Here is a 25870-nt window from a genome sequence, read left to right as displayed (position 1 = left end):
TTGATCCTGTGTTTAATTACATGGCTTGTTTTTTGGTTTTGGTTTTGGTTTTTTATAGATACAGAGAAGGCAGAGATAGAATCAAAGAGCCCACACACTGAACTTCCTTCAGTGCTGTGGGGGCCAAGCTTGAACCTGCATCACATACATGGCAAAGCAGCACACTATTCAAATAAGCTGTTTTGCCGACCCTGATTCCATGATTTGTTCAAAGTGATATAGTTAGTCCCAGGCAGAGGTGAGGCCAGAATCTATGACATGTGGCTTCTAAACATTGCTCTTTCCACTGGTATGAAGGTGCTGATGAACTAATATAAAAAGAGTACATCATCAAAAGAAGAAGAAAAAAAAAAAACAAGGTAAGAAAGGACATGAAAATGCCTGTACGTCAAGCTTCTGGATTCAAACCAACAATTCATGCAGACAAAGCTTGCACATTGCTCTCAGTTACAAGTACCCTTCTTGGCTTAAAGACTACTAGGACCTCAGGGAGCACCTCCAGAAAGGCACACAGTATGGCCGGCTGCCCCAGGGAGGGTGCAAAGCTAGACTTTCCAAACAGGGCTTATGGTTTAGCAACAAGAAAACACTTCCAAAGGGTCAGGCAGTGGTGCACTTAGTTGAACACACAATACCATATGCTAGGACCCACCTAAAGGGGGGAAGTTTCACAAGAGATGAAGTAGCTAGCTGCAAGTGTCTCATATTTCCTCCCTTTCTACTTCCCTCTTCTCTCAATTTCTCTCTGTCCTATCAATAAAAAAAAAAAAAGGCCACCAGAAGTGGGGAATCGGTGGATTTATCATGCAGGCACCAAGCTCCAATGATAACACTAGTGGCAAAAAGAAAAAAAAAGGGAGAAAGGATGCACTTCCTCCCCGTAGGTCTCATCAGAGTACCAGAACCAAAAGATAACTGGGTCTGGAAAGGCCATGGAGAAAGGCCCTCCTGTGCTATTTGCCAGGAATGGGATTACAGGGAACGTCACAAGTATGAATAAGGTACCAGCTATGACAGGAGAAGCAGCAGTAGCTGCTGGCTACAAGTTATCTTTGCTGAGTGACTTCTATGACTGAAATGTTCTCAGTATGTCCTGTATCTTTCCATTCTCAGTATCTCAATCTTAATTCTCAAAGTCAACTGAGGCATAGGCACAGATGTTCCCCCACCACACATCGAGGCTTAGGGAGATAAAGAATGCCCCCACTATGCCCCACTGCTTGCCAAGAGCTGGAGCTGGGATGAGACCCAGGCAACAGGCTGCAGTCTCACGTTAACTCCAGCCCCTTAAAGGGGACAAGCTGTGAGATCTCTGCCTGTACAACACACCCATTCCAACCAGGGCCTGTCTCCAGCCTTCTGGAAGAGGGGCCAAGGAAGCTGAATCCTTCCTGAGAATCCTCTAGACCCAAGGGCCTCTGGGTCAGTTCTGGCGGGTTTGGGGCAGAGAGAATACTGAGGACTGTCTGTCTGCCTTTGTGCTGGTGACAGCTGTGGAAGGAAATGAAAATGCCACAGAGTCAGCAAAAGGAGCCATGCCAGGCAAGCATAAATGAGCTTCAGAGAATGTCAGTCTAGAAAAAGCAAGTAAGAGAGAGAAGGAAGGAAGGATGGACGGGAAGAAGGAAGGGAGGGAGAGAGGGAGAGAGAGGCATGAGTACTGGTGCTTTGTAACCAACAGCACTGAAATGCTCCTAAGTGTTTGGGTTACTCACAATAACAGTGAGTAATTTACAAGTCTGGGCACAGTGGGGCCAAAGGCCTTCTGACAAGATTCTGTCATCCTGAGACCTGCTTTCATGGTCTGCTCTTATCAGAAGGCCTGGCTCAATGTCTCCTCCTCCATTAAATCAGTAGCAGAGACTAGCATGGCAAACAGGCTGAGGTCATTGGAGAGATGATCAATTTTTCCCACTTGTGAGCCAACTGATACCCATCCTCCTTCCTCTGTTATTTACTAATCCAGGAGTCTGGAGAGACCAGTATGTACACTGGAGAGAAAGCCCTTCCTGTTGCAAGACTTACTATGTAAATGGACCCTGCTCCTTTTATTTTTTTTTAATCTTTTTATGTTATTTATTTATTATTGGATAGAGACAGAAAGAAATTGAGAGGGGAGGCAGAGGTAGAGAGGGAGACAAACGGAGACACCTATAGCCCTGCTTCACCATTTGTGAAGCTTTCCCCCTGCAGGTGAGGACCATGGGTTTGAACCTGGGTCCTTGTGCATTGTAATGTGTGCGCTTAACCTGGTGCACCACCATCTGGCCCCATCTTGCTTCTTTTATTAGCATGATGACTCCAGGAGAAGCTGGGATTACAGGATAAGGAAGAAGTTACAACCTGAGGAGGGCTGTAACTTTTTCTAAATTTTTCTGTAAATTTTTTCTAAAAATAGCCTTTTCCCTCTTTTTTCTAATCTGCGGAAAGTAGCAGAAGCATTTCCTTTGAAGGACCAAGAGCTAGAGAACTGGGAAGGGGCTAGTTCCCTGAATACTCACTCTGTAAGAGGTAGTACAACAGGGCGCTGCTCCCTCCAGTTATCACTCCACCAAAGAGGACCATTTTCCCCAGAGGCATTGGAAACCTACTTCCTAGAATCTAGAAAACAAAAGATGTGAATTTGTTAGATTTGGGTTTGTGCCAAGGGCCCTTACCCAAGTCAGGCCCCATGTGGGAAGGAGAGCAAGAAGGAAATGAGCAGGGAAGCAAGGTCACTTCATTTGCTTCTTTTCAGAATGTCAGGGCTAGTTCTGGAGCCAAAACAGCAGTGCCCTCCCTAGAGTGGCCCTCATCCAGAACTCAGGCCATGGAGATGATGGCAGAGGACAGAGCAAGCATTCAGCCCTGCTGTCCTGACAAACAGAACTCAGCAGGCATGCCAAGTCCCCGCTCAGCCAGGATGCACAACCACTTTGCCCCGGGCCCACTGATAAACAGGAAGCTTTGCCTTTTGTGGCAATAGCTGATCTGGGCTGAAATGGTTACTGGGTGTTCTCTTATTTTGAAAAATGTTCCACCTCCTAAATGAGGATGCTGTGATCAAGACTTTAAACTGAAGATATCGGTGGAGAAAGGCTAGCTTAGCAAATTTGGGGCACTACACTCACCCTGGCCTTAAACGCCACCCCTTGAAAACTGACCTAGGAGCAGCCTGAGAGCACACATTAGGCAGTGGGCCTCGTCTTGGTGACCATATATATACACACTGCTTACACTGGCTCAACGCTTTCTGGAAAGCTGAAAAATACCCCAGTGACATAACAGAGTAGGACATTGATTAGATCCGGAGTCAAAATCCAAGTATCATTGAGCCAGACAAGTCACATAATGAGCCCACAGACCTTCTGATGAAGGTTCCTCATGCATATATTCTTTCTGAGAAATGATTATTAAATACATCCTCTGCTAGGGTTAATGTTAACCAACTCTATACTGAAATAACATCAAGTCCAGGTTTGTGTGTATAGGACATTTTTATGGATTCATCAAATTAGGGAGGATGAAATTTTAATCATCCTTGTATTACTTATTTACTTATAAACTGGGTGGTTTTTTTTTTTTTGGGGGGTGTTGTTTTCTTTTTGTTTTTGACTAGGGAAAGGCCTTTAAAAAATCCCACACAAATGTACTAAAATAGCTGTGAGTATGTCAGCTGGAGCTATATGGTATGTAAGAATATTTACCAAGGTTGAGAGTAAAGCCAATTACAGTAGTAGGATCTGGGGAAAGCCACCCAGTCTCATAATGAAAACTGCCAGAGCATCTCTGAAAAATTCCTGAGTCAGAGTTTCCTTAATTTAAAAGGCAAGTTTAAAAGTGTTGCCGTGAGCATGAACTTGTTGTGTGCAGCACAAGGTACAGAAAACAGTCACCATCTGTGACTTGGTAGAAGTACTGCCATTTCTGCTGAGGACAGAGAACTCTGGTGGTGACAATGGTGTGGAATTTAATCCCTATTATTGTATAATTTTGCAAATCACTATGAAATCACTAGTAAAAAAATTAAGAAAAAGAGTGAGAAAGAGAGTGAGAGAGAAAACAGTCAACCCCACTCTTTTGTGAAGACAGAGATAGAAGTGAACACTAGAGACCTGGGAAAACCCACAACTATTCAGGGAAAATCCACTGTCCAACTATGAATTACCCAGGGCTTTAATGGGACATCAGGTCTGGGAACATTCCTTACCTTCTCCCACTTCATGGTGCAGTTTTCTTGAAAACCATCAGAAGAAAGCTGTCCTGTAAGTAAGTAAAAGATTTTGACAATGAATTCACTTTGTCCAACACCATTCACTCTAGCTTCTAGTCTTAAAAAAAATATTTACTTGGTGCAGGTCACAAGGACCAGCGTAAGGATCCCGGTTCGAGCCCCCCAGTTCCCCACCTGCAGAGGGGTTGCTTCACTGGTGGTGAAGTGGGTCTGCAGGTGTCTTTCTCTCTTCCTCTCTGTCTTCCCCTTCTCTCTCCATTTCTCTCTGTCCTGTCTAGCAGCGACAACATCAGTAACAACAACAATAATAACTACAACAACAATGAAAAACAAAAGGGCAACAAAAGGGAAAATAAATACATATAAAAATAAAAATAATAAATAATTAAAATATTTACTAATAAGAGGATGGGGAAAGGGAGAAGCAGAGTATCACCCTGGCAATGTGATGCTGGGGACCAAATTCAGGACCCTATATAGACCTGAGAGTCTGAGTCTATATTCCAGTATATAGCCAAGAGTTACTGCAAAGATTTAGAACATTGAGTAAGGAGAAAAAAAAAAAAACACTGCGACTTCCAGAGGCGGAGCTACGAGCAGCAGATCGCTTTCTCTCCTCTCCTCTCCCAGATCAACTACGAATACCAAAGGAGACCACCCAGGACCTAAACAGGACAGGACTAGAATGACCACAGGAACCCAGTAAAATACCCGTGAGTACAAATACATGTGGCTGGTGACAGAGAGGAGAGAGGAGCCTAAGGAGAGATTAAGTGACTGCTAACAGTTCAACAGTTTATCAGTTGAGACACCATCTCCAGTCTGCTCCACCAACAAGGGGACAGCTTAAGGGAGGAGAGGACTCCCCAGAGACTCACCAAGTGCAACTCTGAGTCTCCATTGCTACTAGCTCAGAATCTGGAGCAGTGACAGGGAGGGACACCAGGGGACAGAGATCTAACCGGGAAACTCAGGAGAAGACCTATACCTCGGTGGAATACCTGAGGGGCTATGAAAATCTCTTTGGATAACCACTGGGTTATCTCTGCCACACCCTGCTTTATCTCTTGGTCAGGAGTCAGTGATTAAGCTAAGAAGCCTATTGATAGTTTAAAAGCCCTCAGGGTCCCATAGCCTACAGGGAAGAAAAAAAAAAGAGGCTTTTACACCACTGAGCTCCAACTCAGGGATTGAAAAAACTGTTAACTTCCACCACTGTAAACCCTTTAATTAACTTACTTAGACACAAGTCAACCCAGGCAATAGTGATCAATAATTTGAAAAGTACTGATAAAGGGAACTCATAACATAATATATAAAATGAATAAAACAACAAGAAAAAATATTGGAGACTCGAACCAGGACAAGAGTCCAGCTAAAAGTCCTCCAGAGGGTGAAGCACAAAACAACGAGTTCAACATCCAAACATTAGCTAAGGAAATAATAACAGGAGTGAGTAAAGAATTTGAAAAAATTGTAATCAGAACTGCAGGAACAACAAATGAGAATATGGAAGAAAATTCTAATAATCTCATGGTTATTAGAGAGCTGAAAGCTGAAATCGCTGAGCTAAGAAGGCAACTAGCTGAACAAGGTAAAACAGTATCAGAGCAGGGCAACAAAATAGATGAACTCCAGAAAGCAGTAGAGGGCAGACAGAATAGAATCTATGAGGCTGAAGACAGAATTAGCAAGATTGAGGATGAATTAGAGACAACTAAAAAAGAAGTAAGAGATCTCAAAAAGAGATTAAGAGATGCTGAAAACAACAACAGAGTCCTATGGGATGACTACAAAAGAAACAATATACGCATTACTGGCATACCAGAGGAAGAAAGAAAAGGAGAGGAAGAAAGCATTTTCCAGGCCATAATAGCTGAAAATTTCTCTAGTCTAGACAACACCAAAGACATAAAGATTCAAGAAGCCCAGAGGGTCCCAAACAGAATTAACCCAGACCTAAAGACACCAAGACATGTCATACTTAGATTGGAAAGGAATAAGGATAAAGAAAGGATCCTCAAGGCTGCAAGAGAAAAACAAAGAGTCAAAGGAAAACCTACAAAGGAAAACCCATAAGATTAGCAGCAGACTTCTCCATACAAACACTACAGGCCAGAAGAGAATGGCAAGATATCTATCGAGTGCTCAATGAGAAAGGCTTTCAGCCAAGAATACTAGACTGTCATTCAGACTAGATGGAAGCATCAAAACCTTCTCAGACAAGCAACAGTTGAAGGAAGCAACCATCACCAAGCCTGCCCTGAAAGAAGTTCTGAAAGGTCTCCTATAAATAGTCAGACCACCACAAATAGGACATATATCAAAACACTCTAAAACTCTACAAGAATGGCGTTAAAATATCTTCAATCTTTGATATCAATAAATGTCAATGGCCTGAATTCACCTATTAAAAGACACAGAGTAGGAAGATGGATCAGAAAACACAACCCAACAATATGTTGTCTACAGGAAACTCACCTAACTCAACAAGACAAACAAAGACTTAAAGTGAAAGGATGAAAACTATCATACAAGCCAATGGCCCATAAAAAAGGGCAGGAACAGCTATTCTCATATCTGACATGATAGACTTTAAAATAGATAAGATTAAAAAAGATAGGAATGGACACTACTTAATGCTCAGAGGATCAGTCAATCAAGAGGACTTAACAATTATTAACATCTATGCACCCAAAGAGAAGCCATCTAAATACATCAAACTTCTACTGAAAGAGCTACAGCAATATATTAAAAGTAACACAATCATAGTAGGGGACTTCAACACCCCACTCTCTCAACTTGACAGATCATCCAGGCAGAAAATCAATAAAGACATAAGGGAGCTAAATGAAGAGATAGATAAACTAGAACTATTGGACATTTTCAGAGTCATTCATCCCAAGAAACTGGAATACACATTTTACTCAAATCCACATGGATCATTCTCAAGGATAGACCATATGTTAGGCCACAAAGACAGCATCAGCCAATTCAAGAGCATTGAAATCATCCCAAGCATCTTCTCAGACCACAGTGGAATTAAACTAACACTTAACAATCAACAAAAGATTAGTAACAGTCTCAAAATGTGGAAGCTCAACAGTACACTTCTTAACAACTTCTGGGTCAAAGAGGAAATCAAGGAAGAAATCAAAATGTTTCGAGAGTTCAATGAAAATGAAGACACAAGTTATCAAAATATTTGGGACACAGCTAAAGCAGTCCTAAGAGGGAAGTTCATAGCTATACAAGCACACATTAGGAAACAAGAAAAAGCACAAATAAACAGCCTGATTGCAATCTTAAAGACCTAGAAGAAGAACAACAAAGGAATCCTAAAGCAACCAGAAGGACAGAAATCACTAAAGTTAGGGCAGAAATAAATAACATTGAGAATAGGAAAACCATACAAAAGATCAATGAAAGTAAATGTTGGTTCTTCGAAAGAGTAAACAAAATCAACAAACCTTTAGCCAGACTCACAAAACAAAAAAGGGAGAAGACCCAAATAAATTAATACTAAATGAAAGAGGAGATATCACAACAGACACTGCAGAAATTCAACATATCATGCGAGGCTTCTATGAACAACTATATGCCACCAAGCTACAGAACCTGGAAGAAATGGATGATTTCCTAGATACCTACCAACTTCCAAAACTAAGTAAAGAGGAAGTGGATAACATGAACAGGCCCATCACAGCTAATGAAATTGAAACAGTTATCAAAAATCTTCCCAAAAATAAAAGTCCTGTACCAGCTGGTTTTACAAATGAATTCTACAAAGCCTTCAAAGAACTAATACCTCTACTTTTAAAAGTCTTCCAGAAGATTGAAGACACTGGAATACTCCCTGCCAGCTTCTATGAAACCAACATCACCCTGATACCAAAAGCAGACAGGGACACAACCAAAAAAGAAAACTACAGACCAATATCTCTGATGAACATAGATGCGAAAATATTGAACAAAATTTTAGCCAACCGGATATAGCAGTATATCAAAAAGATTGTTCATCATGACCAAGTGGGGTTTATCCCAGGCATGCAAGGTTGGTTTAATATACGTAAATCAATCAATGTGATCCACCACATCAACAAAAGCAAGACCAAAAACCACATGGTCATATCAATAGATGCAGAGAAAGCAAAATACAACATTCCTTTATGATCAAAACACTACAAAAAATGGGAATAGATGGAAAATTCCTGAAGATAGTGGAGTCTATATATAGCAAACCTACAGCCAACATCATACTCAATGGTGAAAAACTGGAAGCATTTCCACTCAGATCAGGTACTAGACAGGGCTGCCCACTATCACCATTACTATTCAACATAGTGTTGGAAGTTCTTGCCATAGCAATCAGGCAGGAGCAAGGAATTAAAGGCATACAGATTGGAAGAGAAGAAGTCAAACTCTCCTTATTTGCAGATGACATGATAGTATACACAGAAAAACCTAAGGAATCCAGCAAGAAGCTTTTGGAAATCATCAGGCAATACAGTAAGGTGTCAGGCTATAAAATTAACATTCAAAAGTCAGTGGCATTCCTCTATGCAAACACTAAGTTAGAAGAAATTGAAATCCAGAAATCAATTCCTTTTACTATAGCAACAAAAACAATAAAATATCTAGGAGTAAACCTAGCCAAAGAAGTGAAAGACTTGTATACTGAAAATTATGAGTCACTACTCAAAGAAATTGAAAAAGACACAAAGAAGTGGAAAGATATTCCATGTTCATGGGTTGGTAGAATTAACATCATCAAAATGAATATACTACCCAGAGCCATATACAAATTTAATGCTATCCCCATCAAGATTCCAAGCACATTTTTTAGGAGAATAGAACCAATGCTACAAATGTTTATCTGGAACCAGAAAAGACCTAGAATTGCCAAAACAATCTTGAGAAAAAAGAAGAACAGAACTGGAGGCATCACACTCCCAGATCTCAAACTGTATTATAGGGCCATTGTCATCAAAACTGCTTGGTACTGGAACATGAACAGACACACTGACCAGTGGAATAGAATTGAGAGCCCAGAAATGAGGCCCCACACCTATGGACATCTAATCTTTGACAAAGGGGCCCAGACTATTACATGGGGAAAGCAGAGTCTCTTCAACAAATGGTGTTGGAAACAATGGGTTGAAACATGCAGAAGAATGAAACTGAATCACTGTATTTCACCAAATACAAAAGTAAATTCCAAGTGGATCAAGGACTTGGATGTTAGACCACAAACTATCAAATACTTAGAGGAAAATATTGGCAGAACTTTTTTCCGCATAAATTTTAAAGACATTTTCAATGAAACAAATCCAATTACAAAGAAGACTAAGGCAAGTATAAACCTATGGGACTACATCAAATTAAAAAGCTTCTTCACAGCAAAAGAAACCACTACCCAAAACAAGAGACCCCTCACAGAATGGGAGAAGATCTTTACATGCCATACATCAGATAAGAGTTTAATAACCAACATATATAAAGAGCTTGACAGACTCAACAACAAGACAACAAATAACCCCATCCAAAAATGGGGGAGGACATGGACAGAATATTCACCACAGAAGAGATCCAAAAGGCTGAGAAACACATGAAAAAATGCTCCAAGTCTCTGATTGTCAGAGAAATGCAAATCAAGACAACAATGAGATATCACTTCACTCCTGTGAGAATGTCATACATCAGAAAAGGTAACAGCAACAAATACTGGAGAGGGTGTGAGGTCAAAGGAACCCTCCTACACTGCTGGTGGGAATGTCAATTGGTCCAACCTCTGTGGAGAACAGTCTGGAGAACTCTCACAAGGCTAGAAATGGACCTACCCTATGACCCTGCAATTCCCCTCCTGGGGATATATCCTAAGGAACCCAACACATCCATCCAAAAAGATCTGTGTACACATATGTTCTTGGCAGCACAATTTGTAATAGCCAAAACCTGGAAGCAACCCAGGTATCCAACAACAGATGAGTGGCTAAGCAAGTTGTGGTATATATACACAATGGAATACTACTCAGCTATAAAAAATGGTGACTTCACCGTTTTCAGCCTATCTTGGATGGACCTTGAAAAAATCATGTTGAGTGAAATAAGTCAGAAACTGAAGGATGAATATGGGATGAATATCTCACTCTCAGGCCAAAGTTGAAAAACAAGATTAGAAAAGAAAACACAAGTCGAACCTAAAATGGAATTGGAGTATTACACCAAAGTAAAAGACTCTGGGGTGGGTGGGTGGGTGGTGAGAATACAGGTCCATGAAAGATGATGAATGACATAGTGGGGGTTGTATTGTTAAATGGGAATCTGGGGAATGTTATGCATGTAAAAACTATTGTATTTACTGTTGAATGTAAAACATTAATTCCCCAATAAAGAAATAAATTATAATAAATGAATAAATAAATAAAATTTTTTAAAAAACGAACGTGAATAAGAACATGAGTAAGAATAAGAAGTATATAGACCTGGGAAATGGTGCAGGTCACTGCACCATTTCTATATGCTGGGATGATCTGTCTTCTTATTACTCATAATTAAATATGTAGGGGGCTGGGAGGTGGTGCACCCCTTAAGCAAACAAATTATCATGCCCAAGGAATTGGGTCTGAGCACTCTACTCCCCCTCCCCACCGGCAGAGGGGAAGCTTCACAAGTAGTGAGGCAAGTACTGTAGGTATCTCTGCTTCTCTTCCTCTCTACCTCCCCCTTCCTCTCTCAATTTCTCTCAAATAAAGGAGAAAAACATTAAAAAGACAATAGGAGCAGTAGCTTTGTCATGCAGGCACTGAGCTCTAGCAAAAGCCTTGGTGGCAGAAAAAAATAATCGCATAGGTAAATAGCAGAGGAGACAGCCCAGTTGTTATGCAAAAAGGATTCCATGCCCGAGGGTCTTAGTTCCCAGGTTCAATCCCCAGCACTATCATAAGCCTGAGCTGCGCAGCGCTCTAGTAAAAAAAAAAAAAAGAAGAAGAAGAAGAGGAGGAGAAGAAACTAAAAAGAACATAAATAGATAAATAAACTTAAAATAAAAAAGCAAAAGCTCCAAAACAAGTCCTGTTTGTGAAGGATGCTCTCCCACCCCCAACCCCACCCTTCTCTCTTTGCTAAAATGATGTATGTTTTGTTCCAGCAAAGAGACAACTACTGAGTGAGGGAAGGCACACAGCAATAGTAGTGCCTGGCTGTTTAATGCACAGCCCTGGGCCAGTCAGCAGCCCCTGAATACAAGATGTTACCAGTATGAGCTGCATGCAGGGAACCAAAAACAGCCTTTTAAAGCTAAAAAGATGAAATATGGTATACTGTATCTATCATTCATTTAATTCTTCTGACCCCAGGAAGTAGGGACTGTCCCACAAGTCAAAGTGTGAGTGGTAGAACTGAGAATGAGATCCAGGCTGCTGAGCCCAGGTGTGCTCAACCACCATGACACACTGACTTCTTATAGCTGCTACTTTCAGAAATACTGAAATGTGAAGAAGGAGGAGGAGGAGGGAGAGGAGAGGAAGGAGAAAAGTGTCTCTTGACACACTTTTTCATAATGTTTAGGGCACAACACCTTTCTTGTTATTTTTCTTCTTTTTTTTAAGAGTTATTTATTAATGATGGACAGAGAGGAGAAAAAGAAAGAGGAATAGAGCATCACTCTGGCACATCTGAAGTGCCAGAAGTCAAACTTGGGACTTCATGCCTGCAAGTCCAGCACGCACACTGCACAGTCTCTAGATCACCTCCCCTGTTATGTTTCCAGAAAAAACTATAGCATGTACTTCCATTTGCTCTTCTGCTTAGCAAATAGTCATCAAGGTTCTGCTCTGGTCAGACTAAACCTTCTGAGGAAATAGAGACAATTCATTCCAGTTACAGCATAGATAGGGCCATCAAATACAACTGCGCCTGGGCAAGGCACTAGCAAGATGCCACTCAGAGGGTAAACACCCTAGAGACTCAGGTTTATGGAGATGGTTTTCTAATGATAAGAAGTCCTATTAAGAGTCTTGAAGTGGTGGTACATTTCTCTCCTTTTTCTTTTTAGATAAAGAAAGAGAGGCAAAGAAAGTAAGAGACCACAGCATCAAAGCTTCTTCCAGCGTGGCTGGGGGTTGAGCTCAAACCTAGGTTGTACACATGGCAAAGCAGCACACTTCCCAAAAGAACTAATTCGCAGGCCTGGTGGTACCTTTTTCTAATTTGCACAGATGGCCCTCCAGGCCAGCAACAGTCTTTCAACTGTGACCAGATGTGTACACAGAAAGAAGAGAGGAAACAGCTTTCAGGAAGTGGTCAGCCCCGCCTAAAGGTGAACATAAGTTTCACAGAAGAAACTATGGGCAAAGAAAAGTGAAGGACTAGGAGGAGGGCTTCAGTGCCATGGAAATGACAGGGGACAAGAGCTAGAGTATGGGAGTGGCGGGGGGCGACTGGAAAGGGAAATACTTGCTAATAACTGAGTCTGAGTTGCAGGATCCTTGGCAGGTGAGGGAGGTGTTGCAGAACAACCTGGGACAGAGAAGGTGCTGTTGTTGCAAACAAGGTCCCCGGACCAGGACTTAAGAGATAAACCACTCAGCACTGCGAATGCAGAGGGCCCAGGCTTGCACCCCAACAGCACATGGGAGTACTGTGGCAACACAGGAAGCTCTGGTGCCATGGTCTCTCTTATGAATGAATGAATGAATGAATGAATGAATGAATGAATGAATGAATGAATGGAAAAGTGGCTTGAAGTGGTGAAATCATGCGTTTGTAAGGCCTTATTTAAATAAATAAATCTTGACATTTTTTAGGCTTACAACTTTCAGATGTCTCAAATTTTTCCTAACATCCCATAATGAAAGTCAAAATCATGATCCAGGAAAGAAAACAACAGAATTTCACAAGCAGCCAAAACAATTAGAATTCAATAGAAGCTCTGATGGGCTTTGAAGGAGACAGATGGTAGTGAAAGAGATGGTCTACAGGGAGCCCTGCAGGTGTCAACGTGGGATGAAGGTGTAGGGGATCTGCTCCTGCGCCTTTAACTCAGCTTCCGTTTACCTGCCCCATCAGCAGACTTTTTTTTTTTTAATTTATTGGGGGAATTCATGGTTTACAGTAACTGCAGTGGTTGTTAACATGTGCAAAATGTCTCCAGGTCCTCCTCCACTATCTTGTACCAGGACCTGAGCCCCGCCCCACCCCCACCCCAGAGTCCTTTACTTCAGTACAATGCACCAAACCCATCAGCAGACTTCTGAATAGTTTTCAATGGGTTGCTGAAATAGTATGCTTGGACAGTGTGCTGGTCTGCCCTGAGCAAACCCGGGCTCAAGCCCCACTGCACTGAAAGGAGCTTTAGTGCTATGCTCTCTCCCTCCCTCCCTCTCTCTTTCTCTGTAACTTAAAAAAAAAAATAATAGTATTGGAAGTCGGGCGATAGCCCATGTGGCGCAAAGCCAAGGACCAGCATAAGGATCCCGGTTCTAGCTCCGGGCTCCCCACCTGCAGGGTAGTTACTTCACAGGTGGTGAAGCAGGTCTGCAGGTCTGCAGGTATCTATCTTTCTCTCCCCCTCTCAGTCTTCCCCTCCTCTCTCCATTTCTCTCTGTCCTATCCAACAACGGCAACATCAACAACAATAAAACAAGGGCAACAAAAGGGAATAAATAAATACATATTTTTTTAAAAAAGGAAGAGAATTGAAAAAAATAATAGTATTAAATACCCTCCCCCTCCAACCTTAACCTCAAGGGGGGAGAAAGTCTTTTTTAAAAAGGTACTGTAGAAAACTAGAGATAGATTTTAGGCTGCTTCTAGAAACCCTACATTTCAGAGCTGAACTTTTGCTAAGAATTGAAAAAATTCAATTTTACATGAAAAATCACTGTAAAAAAAAAAGTCTCAAATTCAATTAGTCTACTACCAAGTCAATTAAGGCAAGATGTATTGACTTTCCACTTAACCAAGAGGAAAGGGTGGAGACCCATTTTGAGAACCAAGTAGCTGGTTAGCAGCAAGAAGATGGATCAAAGCACAGCCAAGATCTTTCAAGAAAGCAGTCCTCTTAGCTCTGCTCTGAGTCACAAAGGCTTACCAACTTTTTTCAAAGTACTGAAGCCCTTTCTAGAGCCAAAGTACAATCTGGCAGTCAGATGCCAGCAGAGTATGTGAGCTCCCAGCTGGCAAAGTGCTGAAGCCTCCTCTGTCAACCCCCCGCCAGATGGAGGTTTGCAGGCTGCATCACTAAGAGGATGAAGAGCAGCAACATCAAAGTTCAAGCACAGGTGGTTTCTGGACCAGGGAAGCATGGAAGCAGGGGTACCAATCTCCACATCTCTGCACATCAGAATCACCTGGGGGGGGGGCTCTGAAGACCACCAAACCAGATGCCCAACCCACACCCCATCCAGTTAAAACAGAATGTAGATACAGGGATGTTTTGTCAGTTTCCTAAGGAGGTCCTAATAGGCAGCTAAAAGCAGGAAGCCGTGGGCTATGGGATCAAAGCACAGAAAGTACATAGCATGCCTGTGGTGGGCTGGTCAGGTGATCATGGCGGGGGGCCTTGGAAGTTAGACAACAGAAACAGTCTTTTTTTCTCTCTCTCCATGATACATACATATACTCACACCATTATTTGAGACATTGTGACAATAAGTAGAGTAGAATTCTTCCCAGGGACCTGACATTGGACAACAGGCAGATAACCCCTCAGGGGCCAGATCAAATGGTGACAGCCTCAAAGACAAATTTGCCAGTCCCTGGGATAAAATTCCTGTGGTCTGATGAGAGAGGTACTCAGGAGACCTTTGCAGCAATATGATCACCCCAAAACCTGGCTAGGAAAGATGGACCAAAATAGAGATTAAAATTCTTGATTTGAGGTCAGGGAGATGGCCCAGCAGGCAAGGCATGTTCTTTGCCATGTGTGGCTCAGGTCTGAGTCCTAGCACCACACAGAAGGGGACTATGGCACTGAAGGAAGTTCCGGTGCTGTAGTGCTTCTCTGCCTATCTATATGCAACAGTGTCCCAGAGTGTGAGATCATGCATGCCCAAGGGCCCAGCTCCACAAATAGACTAGGAGCAGGGGATGGGGGAAGCAGGCAAAGAGATAGATAGATAGATAGATAGATAGATAGATAGATAGATAGATAGACAGACAGACAGACAGACACAAAGAAAGAAAGAGTTGAGTCAGGAGGCAGCTCACTAGTATCACACTTGCACAAGGTCCTGGGTTCATTTCTCAGCACCAAAAAAAAAAAAAAAATTGTTGACTTTTTAGAGGAGGCACTTTCATCACACTGCAATACTCCTGAAAAGTGGGCTGCATCATACAAGGTGTGTCACTATAGCTGCACTTGCTTCATTTCCAGTGGGGTGAATAAGTAACCTGGTTGGTCCAACTGCTGAGTGATTAATATGGGCCAGGTACAATGCAGGACATTTTTTTAAATTAATTTATTCCTTTTTGTTGCCCTTGTCATTTTATTGTTGTAGTTACTATTGTTGTTATTGGTGTCATCATTGTTGGGTTGGACAGAGAGAAATAGAGAAAGGAGGGGAAGACAGAGGGGGAGAGAAAGATAGACACCTGCAGACCTGCTTGTGAAGCAACTCCCCTGCAGGTGGGGAGCCAGGGGCTGGAACTGGGATCCTAACGCGTCTTTGTGCTTTGTGCCACCTGCACTTAACCCGCTGTATTACCGCACAACTCCCAATGCAGGACATTTTATTCTGCTGATCTGTTAGATGGTTGGTTGGTGTTTGTTACCAGACCACTACTCAGTTTATAGTGGTGTGGGGGAATAAACCTGGGACTGTGGAGTCTCAGGCATGAAAGTCTCTTTGCATAACCATTATGCTATCTACCCTGACCTGCCAGAGATATTACTCTTTTCTTACTAATAACTATGAGGACCAGGAGATAGCTCAACTGGTAGAGTACACATTTTATCACACATGAAGACCTGGGTTTGAGTTCCCCAGACCACATGGGAGCACTGTGCACAGAGGAAGCTTCACTGGAGGTGGAGCTGTGCTGAGATGTCTCACCTTCTCCCTCTCTGATACTGGGAAAAAAAAGTCCATTGGGAACTGTTGGTATGCTTCTAATTCTGCTTCTAAAAACCCTTCTATTTCATTGGTTTAATCCCCCCTGCTTAACACTGTATTCTATTTATATAATCACTGTTAACTAAGCACCGCCCTGCCTGCAGGGCATTGGTTTAATCCCCACTGATTCATGATGTCTTTTTGCTCCGCCCCCTCTCCTAGTACACCCTGATTTCCACCAGTCTTTTTTCGCTCCACCCTCTCTACGTCACATCCTGTTTCCACCCTACTTGGCAAGTATATATATAAGGACAGGATTGTGATTAGAGATAGCTTAGCTTAGATTGCCCTGCGTTCCACATGAATAAAGAGATACTACTTCCCAGCTCAGCCATGAGTCCCTGGTTGTCTGTCTCCCGCCTGCAAAGCTAGCCAGCCCAGCAGGAAACACTGAAATTATGTATGCATAAAAACCCTGGTGGCAAAAAAAAAAAAAAAAAAAATGAAGTAAATTAAAAATCCCTAAGAAAGTTTCTGAATCTTATGATCACACAGCTACTTCACAGCAGAGTTAGTACAAGCATCTCTCTGACTTCAAAGCTGAGTAGCAACACCCACATGTGTAGATGTGGAATTGAGAACCATCCATTTCTCACACAGATGGTTTGTGCTAGTCAACATCAACCACACACTTCATCCGTGCCTCTGCAGGAAACTGATCACCACCACTCTGGGGGGCTTTTTTTTTTTCTGGGAGACAAATTTAACCAAATATCTCCAAATTCAAATTTTAGTGAGAAGCTCAAGGATCCACACAAGAATCCCAGTTCAAGCCCCCCACACCCCACCCACAGGGAGGTCACTTCATAAGCAGTGAAGCAAGTCTGCATTTGTCTTTCTCTCCCCCTCTCTGTCTTCCCCTCCTCTCTCAAATTCTCTGTGTCCTATCCAACAACAGCAACAACAACAATGGGAAAAAGATGGCCTCCAGAAGCAGTGGATTCATAGTGCAGGCACCAACCCCCAGCAATAACCCTGGAGGCAAAAATAAAATTAAATTAAAATCATATTTTAAAGAATAACAAGATGTAAGATAAAAAGGCAGCACTTCGCTTGAGAAGGGACAAGGCTTGTAACATGACTTCACAAATCCCTTTTAAAACATTTCCAGGGGGTCAAGCGGTAGCGCAGCGGGTTAAGTGTACATGGCACGAAGCCAAGAACTGATTCAAGGATCCCAGTTCAAGCCTTGGGCTCCCCACCTGCAGGGGGGTCACTTCACAAGTGGTGAAATAGGTCTGCAGGTGTCTATCTTTCTCTCCCCCTCTCTGTTTTCCCTTCCTCTCTCCATTTCTCTCTGTCTTATCCAACAAGTAATATCAATAACAACAACAACAACAATAAAACAAGGGCAACGAAAGGGAGAAAAATGGCGTCTAGGAGCAGTAGATTCATGGTGCAGGCACTGAGCCCCAGCAATAAGCCTGGAGGCAAAAAGAAAAAAACATTTCCAAAGATGAAAAATAGGGGAACCATGGCCCAAAAGGACAGGTGTACCTAACACAGCTTTAAAGGGATGAAATAACCTGAAGCTGGTAAACTGGATAAAGTACTCAGTTTGCTCTGTTTTGCAAGAAATTCTCAACATATTAAAACTGGAATTGCAAAAGAAAAGACATTAAGCAAAATGTCACCCCATTCTAGCTTGCCCTTTGTCTTCAGGGCAAAAAGCAGAACTATATACCCATGCTAGGTTTTGTTTCAGGAGGGAAAGCACAGAAAACCAGTCATGATTCAGGAGGCCAGATGACCTAGTGTCCTCAAATCCCCATCGGGTTTGCCCCAGAACCCACCTCCTGAAACAAACGAACAAGGAAGTAGATATGAGCAGGGTCCCTGCCTCTGTTACATTCAAATTCTGGAACCCAGTCTTTCCATCAGAAAAAGTTGGTGTGACAGTGTTTGCCTTTCTGTGGCAGCGGGCTCACATGTGGCTTCTGTAAGACATCAGTAGGACTGCTTCTCTTTTGAATAGAAAGTTTGCAAAAATCTTGAGGAAATTTCCACTAACTATAGTATGAATGAAAAGAGACAAGAGAAACACACCCATGTCAGATGGCACAGTTGTCTCTGAGCGAAGTAGCAGGAAGTGTGTGGGAAGAAGGTTCAGCCCTTCACCTCCCCCCACCATCACCACCAACCCTCACTCTCCCCCAAAGTTTCCATGTCTATAGCCATCAGCAAACAATGGGCCTGGGTGGGTCCTGAAAGCTCTCCTCCCTCCCCCATCCAGTGTTCTTTTTTGACAGTCATTCAGTGACTACAAACCTAGTAAGTACAACCAGACAGTGAGTAAGAGTGGGCCTGGCAGTGCAACAATATGCTCTAAAAAGGATTGATTTGGACACTTCATTTGCCTGTAAGAAATATAGAGACACTCAAATGAGAAGCAAATGAAGAAATTCAGGTAAGGAGAGATTGCAGGGAGGGTGCCTGCTTTGCCCTCCACTTGACTTGAGTTCAAACCCAGCCCTACACCAGAGGAAGCTTTAGTGTGGTGGTGTGTCTTCCTCTTTTCCTGTCTCTCTCTGGAAAAAAAAAAAAAATGGCTCAGAGTAGTGAAGCTCTAGTGACAACAAAATAGTAGAAGAAGAAGCATAATGCAAAAGACTGTCGGAAATCCCAGGTTCAATCCCCCATACCACCATAAGTCACCTCCCAGACCACTAAAAAAACAATTTTTAAAAAGGAAATCAAGAGATCGGGTGGTAGTGCAGTGGGTTAAGCGCACCTGGCACGAAGCACAAAGACCAGCTGAAGGATCCCAGTTTGAGCCCCCGGCTCCCCACCTGCAGGGGTCGCTTCACAAGTGATGAAGCAGGTCTGCAGGTGTCTGTCTTTCTCTCCCCATCTTTGTCTTCCCCAACTCTCTCCATTTCTCTCTATCCTATCCAACAACGACAATAATAATAACTACAACAATAAAAAACAAGGGCAACAAAAGGGAATAAATAAATCAATATTTTTAAAAAGGAAATAAAAAACCACTATAATGGAAATCTACATGTCATTTTTCATATTTAGCAAATCCAATTAACAAGACATAATTGAGAACAGAAAATTTTAATTATTTTATAACTTGCAAGGTCTAAGACAGGAAGGGAGGGAGAAGGAAGGAAGGACAGACAGTGAAAGCACTGGGAATTAAAATGACAAAATATTTGAAGTTGAATCTTAACTAAGACGGCTCACCTGGGAGGGTGCCTGCTTTGCTAGGTGGGACCCAGGTTCAAGCTCCTAGTACAGCACAACAGTACTACAGCACCAAGAGAACCTTAGTGTTGTGGTGTCTCCCTCTCTGCCTATCTCTCTCATTCTGTGTGAAAAAGGCAGTCTGCCCTGAGCCCTGGAGAACTAGCAACCACACACACACACACACACACACACACACACACACACGAGGGAAGAACTTAAATCAGTTTAATGCCATTTCAACAAGGATAGAAAAACAACCTTAAAATGCTGGCTACTACTATCCATTCAGTCATTCAACAAATATTTATCAAATGCAGCCAAAATAGCAGACATGATGTGATAAGACAGACATGCACAGAAAGTGTGTTCGCAAAAACCAAAACAGGTTGTTTACACTGTTGTGAGACAAAAAAAATAAATAACCAATAAGAGTAGTAATAAATGTCTAGTTAATAACTGACTAGGAAAAAAAAAGTGTCAAAAGGAGGAAAAGAGAAGTCTCAGTCTAATCAAAAATACTTGCAAAAGACCTTAAGTTGTAAAGAATTAAATATACAAAGAACCTGTAAGGCTCAACAAGGAGATGAACAGTCTAATTTAAAAAATGAACAGGGTTTAACCTCCCCCCTCCTGGCCAACATCCTGTGGGTCTAGATAAGACGTCTGGCAGGACGTCAGCCTCAGGCCTACCAAAGTCAACTAAACGCAGCTGAGCAATCCTGATGGGAGGGCTCTGTCTGTCTGGCTGCCTACACGCCTCTACCCTTTGACACCAGAGTGCTGACTCACCTCAGAAACTCAGCCTGGGATGCCAGGCTGACACTGCCACCGTATGATCGAGCATAAGTCCTAGTAATGCCTTTTGTGGGGAAACATTAGCTTTCTGTCAATTCATGTTACCAAAGAGCCAAAGAACCTAAGGTCAGTCTCAAGCTGGTTTGGTTTTGTGAAGAGGAAACACTGCAAGTCTGATCCTCTCAAGGAGCAGGGACACAGTAACCTAAGACAACTCAACAACCACATGGATATACAAAGAATCTGTGATGCCAACCACTAGTCCATGATGCCCGGACTCTTGACCCTAAAGACGGTTTGTAAACAGGGTAGAGAAATTACATACATACATACATACATACATACAGTAAAATGGCCTGTTTAGATGTCACAGTGCATGGAAAACACAGACAGATGGAAAAGACTACCTCATTGTTACTATGTTGTGAATTCCTTAATTATTATTATAATCTCCTTCTATGTACACACAGTATATAAACTCTCCACAGCAGGATGCAGTCCTTGTACCAGTTCTCTCAGAGTCCTTTGGGCCCAAGTTCTCAGCTGGAATCTTTAATAAACCCACTTAAACCCCCACACCTATGGAAATCTAATTTTTGATAAGGGGACCCAAATTATTAAAGAAGAAAGGAGGGCATCTACAATAAATGGTGTTGGGGAAACTGAGTTGAAACGTGCTGAAGAATGAAACTGAACCACTTTATCTTATCAGAAACAAAAGTCAACTGCAAATGGATCAAGGACTTGGATGTTAGACCAGAAACTAACAAATACTTAGAGAAAAACATTGGCAGAACTTTTTTCCATCTCAATTTTAAAGGCATCTTCAAGGATACAAATCCAATTGCATGGAAGACTAAAACAAAAATAAACCTGACATTCCTGGGTAGATGACCTCACCAATGTGTCCTGTAACCCCACCTCTCTAAAGCCCTATCCCACTAGAGAAAGATAAAAACAGGCTGGGAGTATGGATCCACCTGCCAATGCCCATGTCCAATGAAAAGTCAATTACAAAAGCCAGCCCTCCCACTTTCTGCACCTCATAATGACCCTGGGTCCAAACTCCCAGAGGGATCAACAGGGAAACTTCCAATGGAGAGGAACGGATACAGAACTCTGGTGGGGGAAATTGTATGGAATTGTACTTTTATTATCCTACAGTCTTGTCTACCATTATTAAATCAATAAAAAATAAAAACTCATTTAAAATCTAAGTCTCTTAGGTTTTCTCGTTCACAGTTCAGTGATAGCGCACAGAATTTGCATGTCAGAGGTCCCAGGTTTGATCACCATTAGCCAGAGCTGAGACGCACTGAAAATAAATAACACAGGTGGTAAAGCAGGTCTGTAGGTGTCCATCTTTCTCTCCCCCTGTCTGTCTTCCCCTCCTCTCTCGATTTCTCTCTGTCCTATCCAACAACAACAACATCAATAACAACAACAATGATAATAACAACAATGTTAAATAACAAGGGCAACAAAAGGAAAAAAAAAATAGCCTCCAGGAGCAGTGGATTCGTGGTGCAGCAATAACTCTGGAGATGAAAGAAAAGAAAAGAAGAGAAGAGAAGAGAAAAGAAAAGAAAAGAAAAGAAATAAATGGGCAGGAGAGATGACATAGTAGTCATGCAAAAGAACGTTCATGCCAGTAGTGCCAATGTCCCAAATTCAGTCCCCTGCAATACCACAGGCCAAAGCTGAGCAGCACTCTGCTTACATTAATAAATTAATTAATAAGTGAAATAGCATGTTGATATAATATTGCCATTATAGCAATAACTAATACCTCTATCATGTCGCATAATTATTTCCTTTTTGTGGTTGGAATAATTAAGTTTTAGACTCTTAGAAAGCTTGTAGATTATAATACCATTGTGTATACTCACTGTGTACATTGTCTCTAACACTTATTTCTATTTGTTAAAACTTTATACTCAGGAGTCAGGCGGTAGCGCAGCAGGTTAAGCACATGTGGTGCAAAGCGCAAGGACTGGTGTAGGGATCCCAGTTCATGCCCCTGGCTACCCACCTGCAGGGGAGTCACTTCACAGGTGGTGAAGCAGATCTTCAGGTGTCTATCTTTCTCTCCCCCTCTGTCTCCCCTCTTCTCTCCATTTCGCTCTGTCCTATCCAACGACAGCAACAACAACAACAATAATAATGATAACCACAGCAATGATAAAACCACAAGGGCAACAAAAGGAGAAAAAATGGTTTCCAGGAGCAGTGGATTCGTGGTGCAGGCACCGAGCCCCAGCAGTAACCCTGGAGGCAAAAAAAAAAAAAAATTTGTACTCTTCATATCATCTGTCCCGTCCCCACATTGCCCCACATCTGTTAACTTTCACCGGCCTCTCTGGTTTTACAGGGCTGACATCTTGTAGAGCCCATATATAAGTGGTAATCATACAATTCTCTGCCTGACTTCTCTCACGTAGCATAATGTCCAATCACATTCATGCTAGTAGCAGGATTTCCATTTTCTTGTGGTTAAACGGTAACACTCCATTCATGGGAGCATGATTTACCTTACTGGTAAAGTGGTGCTGTGATGTTCCTCCTTCAGCTTTCCTCATATACATATGAAATTAAAAAATGGGGGAAATTTTCAAGAGATGCACAGCATGTAAGATCTTTAGGGTCCTAGCACTGCAAGGGGGGTAAAAAAAAGAGTGGCCAGGTGATGGTGCACCTGTTTGAGCTCACATTACAATGCACAAGAACACGGGTTCAAGCCCCCAGTACCTACCTGGAGGGGGGAAGCTTTGCAAGTGGTAGAGCAGGGCTGCAGGTATCTCCCTATCTCTCTCTCCCTTTACCAACGCCTTCCCTTTTGATTTCTGGCTGTCTCTATACAATAAGTAAATAAAAATAATTTATTTTTAAAAAGTAGGGAGTCGGGCAGTAGCGCAGCGGATTAAGAGCAGGTGGCGCAAAACAAAGTGCAAGGACCAGCGTAAGGATCCCTGTTCGAGCCCCTGGCTCCCCACCTTCAGGCAGGTCGCTTCACAGGCGGTGAAGCAGGTGTGCAGGTGTCTATCTTTTTCTTCCCCTCTCTGTCTTCCCCTCCTCTCTCCATTTCTCTCTGTCCTATCTAAGAAGGACGACATCAGTAACAACAACAATAACTATAACAACAGTAAGAAAAGAAAAAAAAACAAGGGCAACAAAAGAGAAAATAAATATTAAAAAAAAGATTTAAAAAATACTTTCAAAACCTTAAATAAATAAATAAACAAAAAAAAAGTAACACTCCACTATATATAGTCCTGGACTCTACTGGCTGAGATATCTCCCAAGCTGCTTAAACGTAACATTTTTGTTATGTTTTCTTTTTCTTTTTCCTTTGTTTTTGTTTTTTTTTTTTTACCAGAGCACTGCTCAGCTCTGGCTTATGGCAGTATGGGGGATTGAACCTGGGACTTGAGAGCATCAAGCATGAAAGTCTCTTTGCATAACCATTATGCTATAACCCCACCCTGTTTTATTTTTCTTATATTTGATACACCAGAGAGAAATTAAGAGGCGAGGGAGACATAAAGTGAGAGAGACAGACAACTGCAGCACTGCTTCAACGCAGTTTGCCCCCAGAAGTGGCAACCAGGGGCTTGAACCATGATAATGTGTGCCCCTTTACATAGAACTTTTAAATATCTTTTTCCTCCCCAACTCAGTAATAGCTCTAACACTTCTGTATCACAGATTTAAAAAATCTTCACTAAAGTGGTCTGGGAGGTGGATAAAGTGTTGGACTCTCAAGCAAGAGGTCCCAAGTTCAGTCCCTGGCAGCACATGTGCCAGAGTAATATCTGGTTCTTTCTCTCTCTCCTCCTATCCATCTCATTAATAAATAAAATATTTTTTTAAAAAATCACTAGGATGGTATTTGGTTAAAACTGAAACTATTCTCCAATTCTATTTCATGTACTATATTTTCCTAGCAAGACTTTATTTACTTGCAAGTAGAAGCTGTGTGTTGTCTTCACTTTAAAATAATAAGAGGGCTAGGGGCCAGGTGTGGCTCACCTGGTTGAGTACTCATGTTAAAATAACGTGAGGGGCTGGGGAGATAACATAATGATTTCACAAAAAGTCTCTGTGCCTGAGGCTTCAAGATCCCAGGTTCAATCCCTAGTACCACATAAGCCTGAACTAAGTAAGCAGTGCTCTGGTTAAACACACACACACACACACACACACACACACACACACACACAGAGAGAGAGAGAGAGTGAGCCTACCCAACTGAGTGTAAAGATTAGTATATGTGAGGACCTGGGTTCAAGCCCCTGATCTGTACCCACAAGGCAGGAAGCTTCTAGAGTGGTAGAACAGTGCTATAGGTAGGTGTCTTTCTTTACTTTTCTCCCCTTGCCCCCCAAATCTCTATCTGGGGGGGAGAAGGAAGGAAGGAAGGAAGGAAGGAAGGAAGGAAGGAAGGAAGGAAGGAAGGAAGGAAGGAAGGGAGGGAGGGGAAAAAAGCTTCTGGGAGTGGTGGATTCATCATGAAGGTGCTGAGTCCCAGTGATAACCCAGGAGGCAAGTAAATAAAATACAATGAGGAAAAAGGGAAGAGCATAGTATAGTGGTTATGTCTCCAAGATCCCAGGTTCAGTACTTGGCACCACCATAAACCAGAGATGAATAGTGCTTTGGTGGTGGTAATAATAATAATAATAATAATAAATAATTAATAATAATAATAATATAGTGCTTGGTAGGGGGTAAGCATTTAATAGTCAAGAAAGATTTCCTTCTTCTTTCCAAAAGTAAAAGGATTTTATAAAGCTCAACAGCTCTGAAGAAGAATCCAGGAGAAATTATTCTAAACATCTAAAGCTTTGCTAGTACAATTGTAGACAATTTGATACTAGGCCACTCCTTATGGTTTTGAAAGAGTGAGCATTGCAATATGCTTAGTGCATAGTTTCAGCCTTACGTAATCCTAAAGTTAGAGAGTGCGACTTGTGAGGAGTGGACCTGAGTCAAGGACAAAATTTCCTTGGTGAACAGATTTTAGTGGATTAGTCACAGAGGGAGTAAATATGTACAACTCACTATCAGGGCTTCTTGTCAGACTTCCTGTCACCACTCATTCGGACCAAGTCTGAGCTGCACCATGGCATTTTCAAAACTGCTAACAAACTGATAGAACTGTTTGGGTGAAGGTAATTTTAAAGGTTAAAGGTGTTTAGCAAAGTGTATTTTTCAAGAGGTATTGTGTCTTATATTTTTCTTACTTTGGTGGGGGGGAGGCCTTAGGACTGTGGAACTTCAAGCTTGTACACTTCTACCACTCCTGAGAGGGAGGGAGGGAGGGAGAGCACATCACAGCAGGAGAGCTTCCCAAGATGCTGTGACACTCCAATGTGGGACTGGACTCTGTGCATGACAAGGTGAGCTATTTCTCACCCCCTCCTTAGATACTCTCTGTAAGAGTAGCTCTTTCTCAGGGCCAACTGGTGACACACCCAGTATTGTAGCTGCTACTGTGCACGAGGACTCAGGTTGAAGTCCCCAGTCCCCAACTACAGAGGAAAAGCTCCAC

The 25870-nt window shown here is 42.2% G+C and overlaps 1 protein-coding gene across 3 annotated transcripts in view; it reads right to left on the bottom strand.

Moving 5' to 3' along the window:
• LOC103124307 (cytochrome c oxidase assembly factor 1 homolog) overlaps nucleotides 1-25870 on the bottom strand; it is a 70566-nt gene that overhangs the window by 7486 nt on the left and 37210 nt on the right. For 2 of the 3 annotated variants that reach the window (XM_060198835.1, XM_060198845.1), the window contains exons 3-4: nucleotides 4190-4242; nucleotides 2502-2601 (exon numbers count right to left, since the gene is read on the bottom strand). In XM_060198835.1, the coding sequence (XP_060054818.1) occupies nucleotides 2502-2601; nucleotides 4190-4204 (115 nt within the window). In that variant the 5' untranslated portion in view covers nucleotides 4205-4242. Of the gene's footprint in view, nucleotides 1-2501; nucleotides 2602-4189; nucleotides 4243-22351; nucleotides 22449-25870 lie in introns of all 3 variants that reach the window. The other variant, XM_060198855.1, reaches the window with a different exon arrangement.

This window comes from Erinaceus europaeus, chromosome 1, assembly GCF_950295315.1.
Source record: "Erinaceus europaeus chromosome 1, mEriEur2.1, whole genome shotgun sequence".
Lineage (NCBI taxonomy): Eukaryota > Metazoa > Chordata > Mammalia > Eulipotyphla > Erinaceidae > Erinaceus > Erinaceus europaeus.
The sequence above is the reverse complement of the archived record's forward strand: the minus strand, read 5'-3'. Positions and strand labels throughout refer to the sequence as shown.